Source organism: Lipophrys pholis, assembly GCF_963383615.2.
Source record: "Lipophrys pholis genome assembly, chromosome: 5".
Taxonomy (NCBI): domain Eukaryota; kingdom Metazoa; phylum Chordata; class Actinopteri; order Blenniiformes; family Blenniidae; genus Lipophrys; species Lipophrys pholis.
Window position 1 is genome coordinate 25,834,645 of NC_137628.1, and position 14,907 is coordinate 25,849,551.

At 41.2% G+C, this 14,907-nt stretch overlaps 1 protein-coding gene across 1 annotated transcript in view; it reads right to left on the reverse strand.

Moving 5' to 3' along the window:
- The window catches only part of fbxw7 (F-box and WD repeat domain containing 7), a 111,072-nt gene that overhangs the window by 70,578 nt on the left and 25,587 nt on the right, over positions 1 to 14,907 (reverse strand). Inside the window, exons 4-5 of the mRNA XM_080463333.1 lie at positions 2,233 to 2,478; positions 1,518 to 2,057 (exon numbers count right to left, since the gene is read on the reverse strand). Coding sequence (XP_080319459.1) covers positions 1,518 to 2,057; positions 2,233 to 2,409 — 717 coding nt within the window. The 5' untranslated portion in view covers positions 2,410 to 2,478. The remainder of the gene's footprint in view (positions 1 to 1,517; positions 2,058 to 2,232; positions 2,479 to 14,907) is intronic.

Consider the following 14,907-nt stretch of genomic DNA (forward strand, 5'->3'; position numbering starts at 1 on the left):
ACGATCCTTACTCATGATGTCAGCCATCAAACGCTGACCCACATTCACCTGCACTCATCACTGCTTTGAAGACATGTTCAGGGGTAGGCATAAGAAAATTCCATTTCAAAAGATAATTTTAATCAGTTTCTTGAAAGTGTTACCATTCAACAATGATCACAGGTCATCTGTAGGTAGAACAGCGTCATCATACAAATGATGACACATGTCAGAGGACTTCAGGATATAAAACGGTCTATTTGTTTTTTTATTTGTAGTTCCCTGTTTCTAAAAAAAAAAATTCATATATTAATTTATTCCAATGGGACAGTGCAACCAGTGCTGTAAATATGCCAGATTTAGCACAGAGCGAATTTCTATCTGCAGTCCCATTGGGTCAAAATATACCAAACACACACATAAGTTGTTGGGAATATGTTTGTAGCCACCAGAAAGTCAAAAACGCAAAGTGATATTTAAGAATTGTCCAACACTGAAAGTTGAACTTGTCTTACAAACTAGTCACTTGCGGCTCATTTTTTGAGTTCTAACAAATCAGTGTTTGTATTTAAATTTTACATCGAGGATTTGGGGAATAAGATCTATAAGCATCAAGATTGGAAAAATATTTGACAGTAACTACAACATTTGGAGGATCAATCGCTTTATAAAAAGTCTGAATACCGCCATAAATTCAGCTAATTTTTGGGTCCCCTGAAACCCTGGCAGTGTTTCCCACGAGTAATTGGCCACATCAAAACCAAAGACAACATATTACCTCCTATGTCTTAGACGGATTTGGTCCATGCTGCATTTTTTGCTTCCTCAAGAGTCAGCAGATCCACTTTTCAAATGGGTCCAGCTCAGTCCATACCATTCCAAATATAGCGACATTCATGCTTCCATTGTTTAGAAAACTGCACCAACCTGCATCACAGCCTGACCAGGCTGAGTACATCCTTAATGTTGTACTCTATATGCACAGACACATTTGAATAACTGAAATGGACAAACATGACATTTTTATACCTAAAACTAATTTTAAGCTCTGATCTAAGCTGCATTCCCAGTTTATTTTACAAGCTTTGGGCCAAACTCCCAGTTCACCCTGTATATGTGAACTATATCATTCAGGTCCATCCTGTTTTCGCACACTATGAAATAAATGCACATCCAGAACGCCATTCAACTTAGACTGTCCTATGTTCACTCTATGGCGGCACGGTGCAATCAGAGATTCACACCACAAGGTGGAGCTGCTGGACTAAATATGGACCAAGTAGTAGCCTTACAGAACACTGTTGAGCTGCTCTGTGATGTGAAAATAACCTTAAAACTCTGCCTGCCTGTTGATAGCGTCATCAAAAGTGGATTCCCCTCTCTGTGTGTCCATTTATATTAGGTTTCCTTTCTGCAGCACACAAAGCATTTCCTCTCCGAAACAAGATCACGATATCATCGGAATAATTAGCCAAACATTTATTTCACTTGAAAGCAGCTCGAGTGTTAAACAGTTCCACAGAAACACCTGTGCTTACCTTCTTGTTGGAAGAGCTTTGGTGTGTACATCCCGAGTCCACATTATTATTGGGGGTAGACACATTGTTCCTGAGAGAAGGAGATTGCAGCCGTTCCTCCCCTTCTCCTTCCTCCTCCTCCTCCTCTTCCTCCTCTCTCCCACTTTCTGCTGAATGTTCGAACTCATCACTGTCTTGGTCCATCTCCTCTTCATCCTCATCCTCCTCCTCCTCCTCCTCGCCCTCTTCCCTCTCTTCTTCCTCCCTTCCCTGCTCCTCCCCTCCCTCTGTCCTCTCCTCCGGCTCCTCCTCCTCTTGCTGGCTGCTGCTGTTGTTGTTCTCCTCCTCCTCCTCTTCTTCGTCGTCCTCTTCGCCGGGCGGCTGGCCTCGGAGTCGTCTCTGCTCCGGCCCCAACATCCACCGGGCGCCTTTCTCTCCCCCGTTCACTTCGTTTGGCAGGCCATCTTCGTCCTCCTCATCTCCCTGAGGGCCGTTGCTGGCTGCTAACTCACTGGGCGCCCATGGTTGTTCTCTCTCACCGTCAACCTGCGACGCCTCAGGCTGCAAAGACCCAGAGAAACAAACATACAGTATCTTTGAGGTGAGACGTGACTAAACTGGCAGAGAAGTTTCTGCTTCAATGCCAAAGAGTCTATCTAGGATAGACTCTGCCATTAACAGTTCTATTTATTCTTAAAAAAAAAAATTATTAAGATTCACACACACAAATCCTCACCCTCTGCAGCTGCTCTCCCTCCTCAACTACCCGGTTCATGTGCTCATCTTCGTCGCCCTCCTCTGCCGCCTGCTGGGGTGCCCGGGCCGTGGAGGAGGCGTTACCTCGCACTGCCGGACCCCCGGGCCCCCGACTCCGCCTGCTGCTGCTGCCCCCCGACAGCAGATCCTGGTTCATTTCCAAAAGCCAGCTTGCTACCTCCTGGACCTTCGCTAGGCTGTCTGAGGAGGAGAACGGCTTGGCATGCTGCAGGAAAACACAGACAAAAGAGCACAGTTACCACATGCTATTGACATTTGTTGATTGTTCTCTTGTTTGCACGGCTAAAAAAGAGCAGTCGCTTAAGAGAGAAGAGAAAATGTTAATGTACGTAAATATCACTAACTATGCCTCGTTTTCTCAAAATCTAAATAATGCACGCTTGCTCTGAGAGACACTTGTGCTGCTCAGCAGTAGGAAAAAGGGTGGGAGTGTTTTTGTTTGGCTTCAGATCACACAGCACTGGATGTTCTGTCTGAAATGCAGAGAGACGGACAAAACAGCCTAAAGAGACACGAGAAATCCAACTTCAGCAAACCCAATAAGCAGTTTCACCTGTTAAAATATTAAAATAAAACGACAACTTGAATATACCACAAACCTATTCAGCAGTTAGCTTTACTGGTTGTGGAGTCGACAGAAAATGAAAGGCTTGCCGTTTAGCTTCTAAATTCCGTTCAGTTACTATAAATATACAAGTTCATGAAGACAATTAATTGCTTCTGAACATTTCCTTTCAAATTATGTAGAAGTGAGACATGGACGTGAGCTTGAACTAAGTGGACAGTAACTCTGAATGACAGGAAACCAAGTAGGCGAGCAACTCTTCATTTCTTTTAAACTTTTCAATTTAAAACTTTTAGTTATGTGTACTCATGTATACAAGCAAAAGAATATATGGTGCAGCAAAGCAATGACAAGAACTGAGTAGCTCGGTGTAACTAACTCGATATCCGAGTGTCTTGCTATAACTTTACTCCTTCGAGTAAACTCTATTCCTCTTTATCTGAAGCAAGCGCTGCTGTTAGGTGAACAAGAGACGGCTTCCAAGATATATGCATGGAGAATTACTGACCTCAAGAGTAGGCAGAGTAATGAACATGCTTGACAATGCTTCACAATAAATGAAAGCGAGGGAATTCAAGTTGAGAAAGTTAAAATAGTGATCAGTTTCCCAGAATCTTATTTTACCCCCATATAAATGAGATCAAACTTGGCCAAAAGTAAGTTTTCCATGTTATGGCGTCTTTAAGTTTAAGCTTTAAGTGTATGATATTAGATCTTCGGTGCAACTACTTCAAAACAAAGATAGACCACTTTTTTTTTTTTTTTTAAACAACAAACTTTTGAGCCCCGAGGCATCCAGGAGAAAACCCATAACCCTGTAATATAACATGCCTTAATTAAAAATGAATTATTGGTAATAACCCTCACACTCAGCCTCTAACTTAGCACGATGCTTCCACAGTGAGAAAGTGATCCAACAAGTCAGGAACCAGACTGAGACTATAAATGTCAAAACAGTGGTTAGAGAAGAGTTACACTTCCATCAACAAAAGGCCAAGTGACATTGATTATTTCCCAACTAATAATTCTTCCTGGAACTGCATCTGAAAGTATTTTCAACTCCCAACAATCTGTAGAATTTGACAGCCTGCTTGACTAAAACAAGTGTTTTGGCAATAGAAGCAGGAGACATTTGGCAGGTAATTTCTTGGTCCTCTCTACTTCGTCCTTTCCTGTTTGTTTTGTACACCCAATAAATAAAACCTGCTTGGAAACAGTCAGGAGTTTATTTAAATCAAATCACAAATGCTTCAATAATTATCCAAGTGCGCCAGAACACCATCTCATACCAGAAGGTAAACACACTACCAAAGAGTTTCATGCAGTGAATTCATTTCCTGCAGATACAACTTCCGTATCAACAGACAACCATAACTCAGCCTGAATGATGAGCACTCTGACCTCATCAAATTCAAAGAAAAGGGTGGCAACCTTATATGCAGTCAGTCTCTACATCGCAAGGCTTCATGAAACAAATATCAATTCTTTCCAAGTTCAGTTTGTTCCTAAATACTGTGCTTCTGTAGTAGAACAGGATTATGTAAATACCACTTTTTTTCTTTTCTTTTCTTTTCTTTTTTTAAATCAGCATCATTTTATTTTCCAAAGTAGTTTTATGTCTATGCTAAAAATTTTATAAATCTAGAACGACGAAACAAAACAAATATGGATAAACTGTCAAAGTATCAAAACTGTGAGAAGAATAAATGACCGAAATGGCTAAAACACGCAACACTGCTAAGAATAGGTGAAATAAGTAAAACTGCTACAACAACCAAAGCGGCTAAAACTGCTGAAACAGCTATAGCTGCTTGAAATTAAAGTGCTGAAATGCATAAAACTACTGAAATGGATAAACAGCTTAAATCCTCCGAAAATATGAAATGGCAAATACTGCGGAAAAAAAAAAAAAGAAAGAAGAAGAAGCAAAAGAAAAAAGTTGGGAAAATGTCAACCACTCTTGGGAAAATTATAAGATACAGTTTTAGTTCATTTAGCAAAAAAACGATACAACTTTCCAAACCGTGTTATCCTAATATTTAAGGATAAACATGTTTTATTTGTTTGGGGGAAAATGGCAAAAATGGCTGTTTTGCTCATAATGGTAGCAGACATCTTCCTTCCATTGCTAAATCACAACCTGGCACACATGTTTTACAATGAAGTCAAATTTTCTGTGATTAACAGCAAAACTGTATAGTGACACTATTTGGAGCCAAGATGAATTTCAAAATACAGTTAGCTTACGAGCAAGCCTCTCCCTGAACGCCTACTCACACAACCACAACGCTCCCGTTACACTCAATGCGCCGCTCAACACTGCACTTGATGACACAAAGACCGGGCAGAGACTATCAGTATCACTTCTTACGTTCAGCTCAAGTGTTCTGGGAAGTGCTTATGCGGGTAAATAAAATCCTGATTTCATGATCATTGGTTCCAAACCATCGGGTTTGGGACCTGAGAGGCACTTCCTAGAATCTAGAGCAGACCGGCGAGTCAGTGAGAGCGAGTGTGTTCAGTGTTGTTTGGTACAGACACCAAGAAAAACGTTTGCTACAGCAAATCGAAATAAAACATTTTCAAGGAATTCTAAGAACTACATTTGCTTTATTACGTCTTTATATAGTACTAAACAAAAGGCAAACATGGACATTGGGCAGTTTCCACAAAGCCATTCGTAGGAAACAAACACAAGCACAACTATATCCCTGCTTATTTATAAATCACAACTCAATACACTAGTTAATATTGACGATTTGTCCTCAAACCAACAATTTCTCAATGTTAAGAATTGCCAATAAGGTCACCAGAGACTGATTACAAAGAGCCGTACACTGTAAATACAATGTAACCATTCCTACAGTTCTTCATGTTTTCTAAACATTAACTAATATTATGAAGCTACTTCAACCTTAAGAAACAATGGACATCATAATAACCACTTTGACTCAATGTTATAAAGAAAGACCATAAAGATAAAAACTTTTCACAGCCACTGTGTCCTCACTTTCATTCTGACCTACTTTGGGAAGAGAAAGTGACATTTATTAAGAAAATTCACAACAAAAATGTTTTCCTCTGACTCAAGATCTGTGTGGCAGGAAATGATTCTACTTGGAAAAAAAAAAAAACAGTTGGTGGGATGTGTGTGTGACTCGATGTGTTGCGTAAATAGCATGCAAAGCATCACCACCAGTATAAGCTTTTCAGAATCAATGGACTTCACTCATTACAAACTGCAAGATAAAACCATTGGATGTAATTGAGTTCTTTTAAGCTCAAGTTTTTAGCAGTGGGAGGGAGGATCTGCAAAACCAGATCAATATACAATTGACCAGAAAACTAAAAACCTCTGGTACATGAGAGTTGAACTTGTGCATTGTCCAAGTACTGTAGAGTATAAATGAATAGTTTCTTCGAAATTCTTAGTTTTTACCGAGGTCAACACATGAGGTCAAACGGTTTTCTCAGTCTTCATTGACAAACAGTTTCCAGGTTTTCCACTTGAATTAAAAACTGCAAGATTCTTTACACACAAGGTCATTTCTCCCTTAAAAGGTTAAATTGTCTGGAAAAAGTTCATTTTTGCCAGTTGGATTGCACATGATCTTCATTACTGTGGCTTACAAGGTGCCAATGGGCCATTGAAATGCTCAAATGAAGTCTCAGCTAAGCTAATCTTAACTGTGACAAATTAGGAATCAGCTATGCAGCCTGCAGTTCCAAATCTCCTCAGAGCACCACATGTGAGATGAGAAAATATTTTGAGGCGGCTCACATACTTTATCTACTCGAGTTCATACCAATTGCTTTGACCTTGAGCGAGAAGTCACTGGTCCCTTTGTAAGGCTTCTCTTCCTCTCTGCTGTGTAGTCCCAGTGCAGTGGTGGGAAGCATTAGACCTATCTCAGATTGCAGAGCCGCCTCTCCCGGGACTGCCAGTTCATTGCAGTGAGCTCAGAGAGGGAAAGCTATGAATAGCAGAGGTTGTCCCTGCCTTTTACCGGAACAACTGAGATTCTGCAATTAGTGTGCTTAACATGACAGAAAATTCTTTATTGTTGTATAGACGACTATAAGCTGAGCAAACAGTGAAGGAGACCAACAGAGAATATAGCTAATCTCTTGAATCAACGTGTTCGTTTGGTGCTCCAGATGCACACGGAGGTGGAATTCCAGTAATGCGGTAAGGGAGCAAATACTGTGCACACAGCCCAAAGTCTATAGACACAAGTTTCATTCATCTGTCTCTATTCTTAGTCCTGAAAGAGTAGCGAGCGAGCAAAAATAGCTTTGGGAAAATGGAGAGGGCAGGTGTGAATGTGTTTGTAACAGGTGACCAGGTGCTTTTAAAAAAGAAAAGAAAGAAAAGAAAAAGCATCCGAGAGGAAACAATAGTCACGCTTATCAAAAGATCATAAATGACACGAAGAAACAGCAGCTTTGCTTAATCAAACACCGAATGGAATTACCTAAAAAGTCCAGAAATTCTTATTTGACGACAACCATCTTTTGCATTTCAAATGAGAAACTGTTGATATTTCACGATGGTAAGAGATATATGAGGTATGTGTAAGGGTCAAGCTTTGTAAACAAAGTCCACTGAGATTAGGTTTTTGTTTAAATACCTCAATTTTGCAGGACATCTACTTCAACTGATGAACAAAGAGTAATAGAAGATGAGAACGATTTCTTTTTGAATGAGCCATTTAAGGCTGAGAGAAACTTAAGAAAATCGTTACTTGTGGTTAAAAATAACGCTGCTAATGTTCCACATTCTGCATACTGGTTCACCCTAACAACAAACCATAATGTCAATATTGAGGTCAAAGCTTTACCAAATAACCCAGGTCGCAGCCTGAGATAAACATGAAACAAAAGGGAGCGTAACCTGCCTGTATTTACTCCCGACTGCCAGCCAGGTTGTAGCGTGCCAAGCAACACGGCGTCTCCTTAATTGAGGCCTAAGGCGTGTTTCTTTCAGTGCTGCTTACAGAGCTAAAGATTTTTCCTGCTGTTGTTTTATTAAGACGTACAGCTTGGGCCCAGCAGTTTGGCAGAGCAACATACATCCAGACAGTTGCTGGTGGGGAGAGGAGATTTCTTCAGTGCGCGGTGCCAAGTTGGCACCTCAGTGATAAAGCCACAGCTGTGCCATGCACAGACATCACTCGAGGCGCGCGCTCAGACTCAACAGAGCGCTTCAGCAAGAATCTGCCGTCTTCTCCTGGAACGGAGGCGTCTATAGATTGATGCCATGCTTGATGCAGTCACTGAGTGCACGCACTGTATGGAGTCTTCACTTTGCCTGTCAAGACCACTAGATTGCTGAATTGCACTTAAATCTGGAAGCCTCTCGGTTTTCACAAAGCCATTGCTGCAATGACAAAAGATGAGATGAGAAGCAGGAAACAAATCTCCCCCTTGGTGCCGTGTGGAAACACGTACAGATCGTGAAGATACCAGTAAAACTGATCTGCACACCGCCCTCTTCTTTCAACTCGGCCATGCTTCATTTCACTCACAGCACAAACGTTCTATAGCGAGCATCAAACTGCAGCTTGCTGACGAGCATGCCCAACCATACAGCAGGTATCACAAAAAGTAACTTGCATATAAGCTTTACTGTACGAGTTAAGTAGCATTCAATCATTACTCACTCAGACAGCAGCCAGACATATTTTTCATCGCTATTGTGCAGCAAAGACGTAATGTCATCTTCGCTGTATTTTCTTTTTCCCTGCAAGTTAATTTGATGCACTTTCATTCTGGAGGCTCACTCATGAGTCCTGATCCATCACAAGCCTTCTGCCCTTGTTCATGTGTATCAAAAACGGCTATTTTTGTATGAAGTACCAATATCATTAATACTTTAAAAACATTGAGAGTTTTTATGGAAGAAGTTGACCTAATTATTTTTGTTAAAGCCAGAATTATCCAACTCAACATTTGTTCAACACAGAAGCAAGAAAGAAGGAACATGTGGCTTTTCGTCCGTGCAGTCTTTATAATTGCAATAAAGTGAGAATCCAGGATAAAGAAGAGAGAGAGAGATTTAGAGAGGTGATATCGAAGAAATGTGACACAACGATGTCAAACCTACTGGAGATATCTGGCACACCGACCTAGATGGTCGAACTTATCAACCATGAATGGCAGCAATAAAAAAATAATCACCCCAATGTGACCTTAACAGAACAGCTGGAGAGGTTGGAAGGAAATATTCACACAATGCACATCATTAATACAGCTTTAGATCAAGCGGTGCATGTAAAGTGGCTCCATATAATTTCCACAATAATAAAGGCACTTTAGCGAAGACTGCAGGTCATCATTTGAGTTTAAAAGCTTGCAAGCTTAAGACTTTTGAGATCATAAAATCTTTGAGGAAAGGAAAGCAATATTGGGGGTGACTTTCAAGGTTCTTTTCAAAGTCTTATAATACTATTAATACTCTATTTGCTGAAACATTTGTGCTTTCAGTTCACCGTGGTGGCTATTAATCGATGGCTCTATTTTGAGCTGGTGCCCTGTGACGTCTCAAAGGAAGAATCCTTGAGCTGTTTGTGAATAGAAAAAACAAACTGTAGCCTCTCTATCAGAGTGCTTCAGTGACACTGCCTTCCCAGCAAAACAATGACTTCTAAAAAAATATTTTTTAAATAAAAGCAACATTTAATGATCAGTCTATAAGCACTAAGCTGGCTCTAAATTTGTCCCTCATGTTTTTCATTTGAATCGTTGCCATGCAACGGCTCAATAATGACACATTTTCTCTGTGAATTTCTATCATCATTTGTGACAGCATGAATCTTGGAAACCGGGAAAAATCTATCTCCTCTGTTGTGTGCATGGCCACCCGCCAGGAAGACCCTGTAAGAGACTTAAAAATCTCATTCAGTGCCAGCCTACTACTGAAAACAGCCGTGTGCACAACAAGCAATGAGGCAGAGGGAACCCTAGAAGCAGTGGCCATGCGACAGCATCCAGCAAAGTCGCACTCTTTAGCCATACAGCAACATATGCACACAAGCACTTAGACACTCTCTCTCTCTCTCATACACACAACCTTGTTTGGCTTTCATTTCTTCCATTAGAAAAAGCTTTTTGTCCAAGTGAAGAGGCACAGCAATCACTGTAAACCACAGACGGACTGAAGGCATCCATTTAAATGACCGTGCGAGTGGAAAGCAAGTCCTCAGTTGTCAGGTAGCTAGACAGCCATTAAATCACCGGGTTCCATTTAAGAATCAATTACTGTGCGGCTCTCCCTGGTTGTTTCAGTTCTTGGGAGGTGAACAATCATGTCAGGCAACTAAACCAGATAATACACTTCACAAGCACTGTTTTCTGTAACATGCCGTCAGGCTCCACGCGCTTGTTGCACTGCAGACACAACAGTCCGATCCCAGCTCCTGGGGAGACGCGGCGACACCGCTGTAACTGTGAGGAACTGTTACCTTGGGTCGGGGTGGGCAGCCGGTGGCCAGGCGCTGCAGCTGCTCTGAGGTATGGCTGCAGGAGAGGAGATCTGAGCAGCAAGCTGTGCGGCCCAGTCTCTTCATTAGAGAGGAGATGATGCTGCAGCCACAGCCACACATCGACTTGCTCATTAGTAGCCTGGCTGCTCCGGGGTTAGAAGACGTGCGAGGAAAAGAGACTAAGCTGCAGGCTGCAGCCACTTTTCTGGTCTGTACTGAATTCCCTCGGTTATCCTCACAGATGATGACTTGTCTGTAAAGTATTCCACATGGTGATCCTGATCCACAGGTACTGTCACCGAGCGGGCAGGTTTTGTCTCAAGTGAGCGTAATACAGATGTCGACGGGCATGTTAATCCACGGTGAGGGCACTCGAGTTGGCAAGTATAGTTTGTCGGTCCATTTCCCTCGTGATCGCTTATCACTGACTCCACTGCCGCTGCTGTGCTTCTCTCTCTAAACAGCACACGCCTCCTGCTGGAGCACACCCTCCTCCTCCTGCACCCTCTCTTCAACTCACTTCCATCCACAAAATTACCTTTTTTTTTGGCTGCAAATGACAAACAGGACGCGGCGTCTGCCACTACTCCTGCTCATCTCCCAACATATCCATCCGTTTCTTTCACTCCCTTCGATTGCTGTGCACTGAGGATGCTATCCCCCTCAGTGCTGCTGCTGTCACCACTGTACACCCCCACCACCACCACCACCACCACCACCGGCAGCCGCGGTAAACCACTCAGACGGAGCTCCTCCAACTTGGCGATGAAAGTGCTTTTCTCATATGACATTCGAGATGCTGGCTGGTCCATTAATTGAGGAGGCAGTAGACAGAACATTACAAGAAATTCTAGCCACTCTGCATGCACCAGAAGGACTGATAATCAGCATACAGTCAGGGTGTGATGGGGGAGGGGTCCCAGATAATCATTGAGACAATACTGGAGCACATCAAGATTATTATGGTAATGATCCATCACTGTGGTCAAGAGGATTGCTGTTATAATAAGTGAAATATGGGGGCATTTTACTGCTTAAAATCCTGACAAGTGTAATATTTTCTCCCACTATAAAACCTGAAAAAGACAGAGGAAAATAAACCCTCAATATTTAGCAGCTGCACCCTGGCATTAATTTAAAATGATTAAGCTTTTAATTGAGCAACAAAATGCAACCGGATATTATATGGGAAATATGCCGGTGATTAATATTAGTCAGATCAAACATCTGAAACACAAGTGGCCCCCACCCCTTGGTGTGTGAACATTAGTCCCAGCATCAGTGAGCCGGCACACTCCCTGCCTAGTTTATCATCGATGTTTAACCTGATGAATCCAAGCACGGGGAGTGTGTGTGTTTGTTGGCGAATACAGCCGCCAGCCAAGGAAGCCAGAGGACCAAGGGAGGGATAGCGAGTCAGAGGAAGGGACGGCAATAACGGTGAGTCAAAGATAGGTTGACAAACTGAGAAAGAGCGCCCAGTTAAAGGAACAGCAACAGCTTGCTATTAATAGCACACACGTAATAATGTTAAAATGACCATTCAAAAACACGGTCTGCCGTCACCAACGATTTATAGAAAAAGAGGGGGAAAAAAATGTACAAGCCAGTGCAAAGCTGAGGCGCCGATCAATCAGTTCATATCTGGACCTTAGGCTTAAACGCAAATAAATTAATAGTTTTGAGTCTGAAGCCATGTCTTCTCAGTAAATGTAATTAAATTGTCACTTTTTGTCTGGTTAGAAAAACAGAGCAGGTTAACATGTTTACATATCCACTGAATACAGCGATCAGATTGATGAGTAAGTTTATATGCACAACAATTAGCATCTGATTCAGTTAGTGGATCAATCTCATGATGCTTTGTACTGCGACACTGGGCAGATTAGGAAGACTGATCAGGAAGAGACAAGCACACATTTTCTGTGTGATTTAGCAGCAGCATTGTCTTCTATGACAGTTGCTTTGCCACCACTGTTGTTTTCTCTCAAAACAGCATGTGAATTGTCAAATGGTGAATTGCACAGCGGATGCAGAGGCTCCAAGAGTGCAAGCAACATGATATGTCATTTGCATGGACTTTAATCAGATCATTAACAGGGTTGCAGCAAGTCCACGATTCGATCGAAAACCCAATCAGAAAGGGCTTGTATGGTTCGATTTTAAAAAGGATCAGATTGCTAATTGCTTACTGTCCATGTAAGCGCAGCTAGAGTCAAATAAACCTATTTCAGCAACTCAGACAGAAATCTAGAATGTATACTTTTGTCGCATGACAAATCAATAAATTGACAAATCAATGAATGAAACACTGGCCTCAGAAATCGGACTTCTTAATTCAGACCAAATAGCTACAAGAATCAACAAATACTATACAATGAGGCATGACTGTGTTGGAATGCGTTTGTGTTGTTGTCAGAATAGTAGCACACAACTATTTAAAATTAAATGTTAACCTACTTTGTAAAATAGCTAATTTATGGATTTTTAGGGGTTAACAAGCTTCGTGCTGCCAATACATGGGTGACGCGTTCAGGTACATCATGTAACTCCGACCTCTTTTTTTTTTTTTTCCCCCTTTATAAATCTGATGGGTGCAGCTTATATTCAGGTGTGCTCAATCAGGAAATAACAGTAAGTATGTTTTAGCAATGCACAATATCTGATCAATTTAGTAAAAAAAAAATTTTTTTTAGCTTATATAAAAAAATTTAAATAAAAAACCTGATAATTACGGTGTTTTACTTTCCTTCTACCCCTAAGAAGGAATAGGACCAGAGACGTTTGTCTTCTGCTTTGACTGAAGTCCCAGAAAGGATAAAGGTCATAGGACAGGAGGTTCACCTCCTGATAGTCCTCTGGCAAGTTTATGCTAATGGTAAAGCTTCATTATTAGTTTTATGTATTTCTTTTATTTCTTTGTAAAGCACTGTGAATTGCCCTGTGTTTGAATGGTGCTCTATAAATATATTTGCCTTGCTATTTGTAACTATGAATTACTTCTATCTATTATAGGAACTGCAATACCACATTTTAACAAAATGGTTTCAGTGACGAGTCAATATAATTCTACTGAGAGCAAAGTTTAGGGAGAAAAAGTCAAAGATTTAGGAATTATTTAACAGAAGTGGTCCGTTGAGCAGGTTGTGAAAAGTTGGCAGGCAAAATGTTTTATATGTTTATTTTGTCTCTATTCCTATATAGTGTTGTATAAACGGAACTAAAAGCATTAGAAAATCCCTGCTGATAATGTGGATATTAAGCATCTTTCTACTTGTCTTCAAACCAGCAGAACCTCGGGTAAATTAGCTCAGCTAACACCAACTCTAAGGACCGTAATTATGCTAATAATGACATTTTTATGCAAACATCAGGAGTAGATATAACTCACACTTTAATTAGGTTGGGTTTTTTTTAACCTTATTGTAATGACTAAAGTTAGCAGCACCCAAATTGAGTTTGCACATTGGTATGTATTTAAGTGATCGTTTAGTTACCAATCACAAAAGTCATTGAGAACTGTCGCTGTTCAGAAATACAAAGCTCATTTTTAAATTGCGTTTCAACGTTTTCACACTGGAAAATTTCACTGTGACAACTTTCTTGTGTGTTGTGTTTTTATATGGATTCAAGAATGCCTGTTAAGTGGTGCACCTACTGCCAATACGGAAGTGCCTCTGCACCTTGAATGCCGGCTCGGTGCAAAGAGATTCACTCTACAACTGGTACCCATTAGTCTTTTCAGAAGGAAAAAGCGAAAGTGGTAGACTGATGCTCCACCCCTTTTATTTGGGTGAAGCACTTCGTGCTTTGGTAAACAGCAGAGACGGAACGTTGGCTGCACCAAACATAAAAGGTGTGTGAAAGAGTAACGATAAAGCACTTAAATTGTGCTGTGTGTTCCCTTCACAGGCACATCTGGCCTGCTGACAGGAGTGACGCTCAAGAGGGACAGCATGCAGCGATTCAGGAAAAACAGAGGTTTCCTGAATTGTTATTCTCTGGAATAAGAGAATGAAGAGAAACTAAACTCGACAAACAGAAATGTCCATCTACATTCAAACCTATAAACAAACATAAAACTGCCGCGGTGGAACATCACAGCAATGCAGCTTTAAGCACTGATTGGTCGAGTGACTTAACACAGAAGCTGATGCTGAGGTAGGTCGGAACAAAATGTAAGGCAAAATAAGTATCATGGGTATAATGGGCTTCTTTTTTTATTGCCCTGAACCGAAAGATGTGACATGGTGAAAGGGTGCCCTCTTCATTATTTATGAATATTGCTTTTCACTGTGTCAGCTCATTGCTTCAGTATTGATCCATAAAGTGGAGCCTGCACCATGGCACAAAGTCTCGGAGGAAGAAATAATACAAAGTTTACATGCTGCAGCTACAGTGAGCGTCAAAATGAAACGGTGAGTCAGAGAGCACAAAGTTTCCTGCTCTGAAACCCATGAGCACTCCACGAGACGATGGCATTGCTCTATTGTAGCCAAAGCCTGAATTATCAACATTCTATTTGATTCTACTGGGTCAAAAGTTAGCTTCAACCAAACAGGACATAATACGCCAACAAAAACTC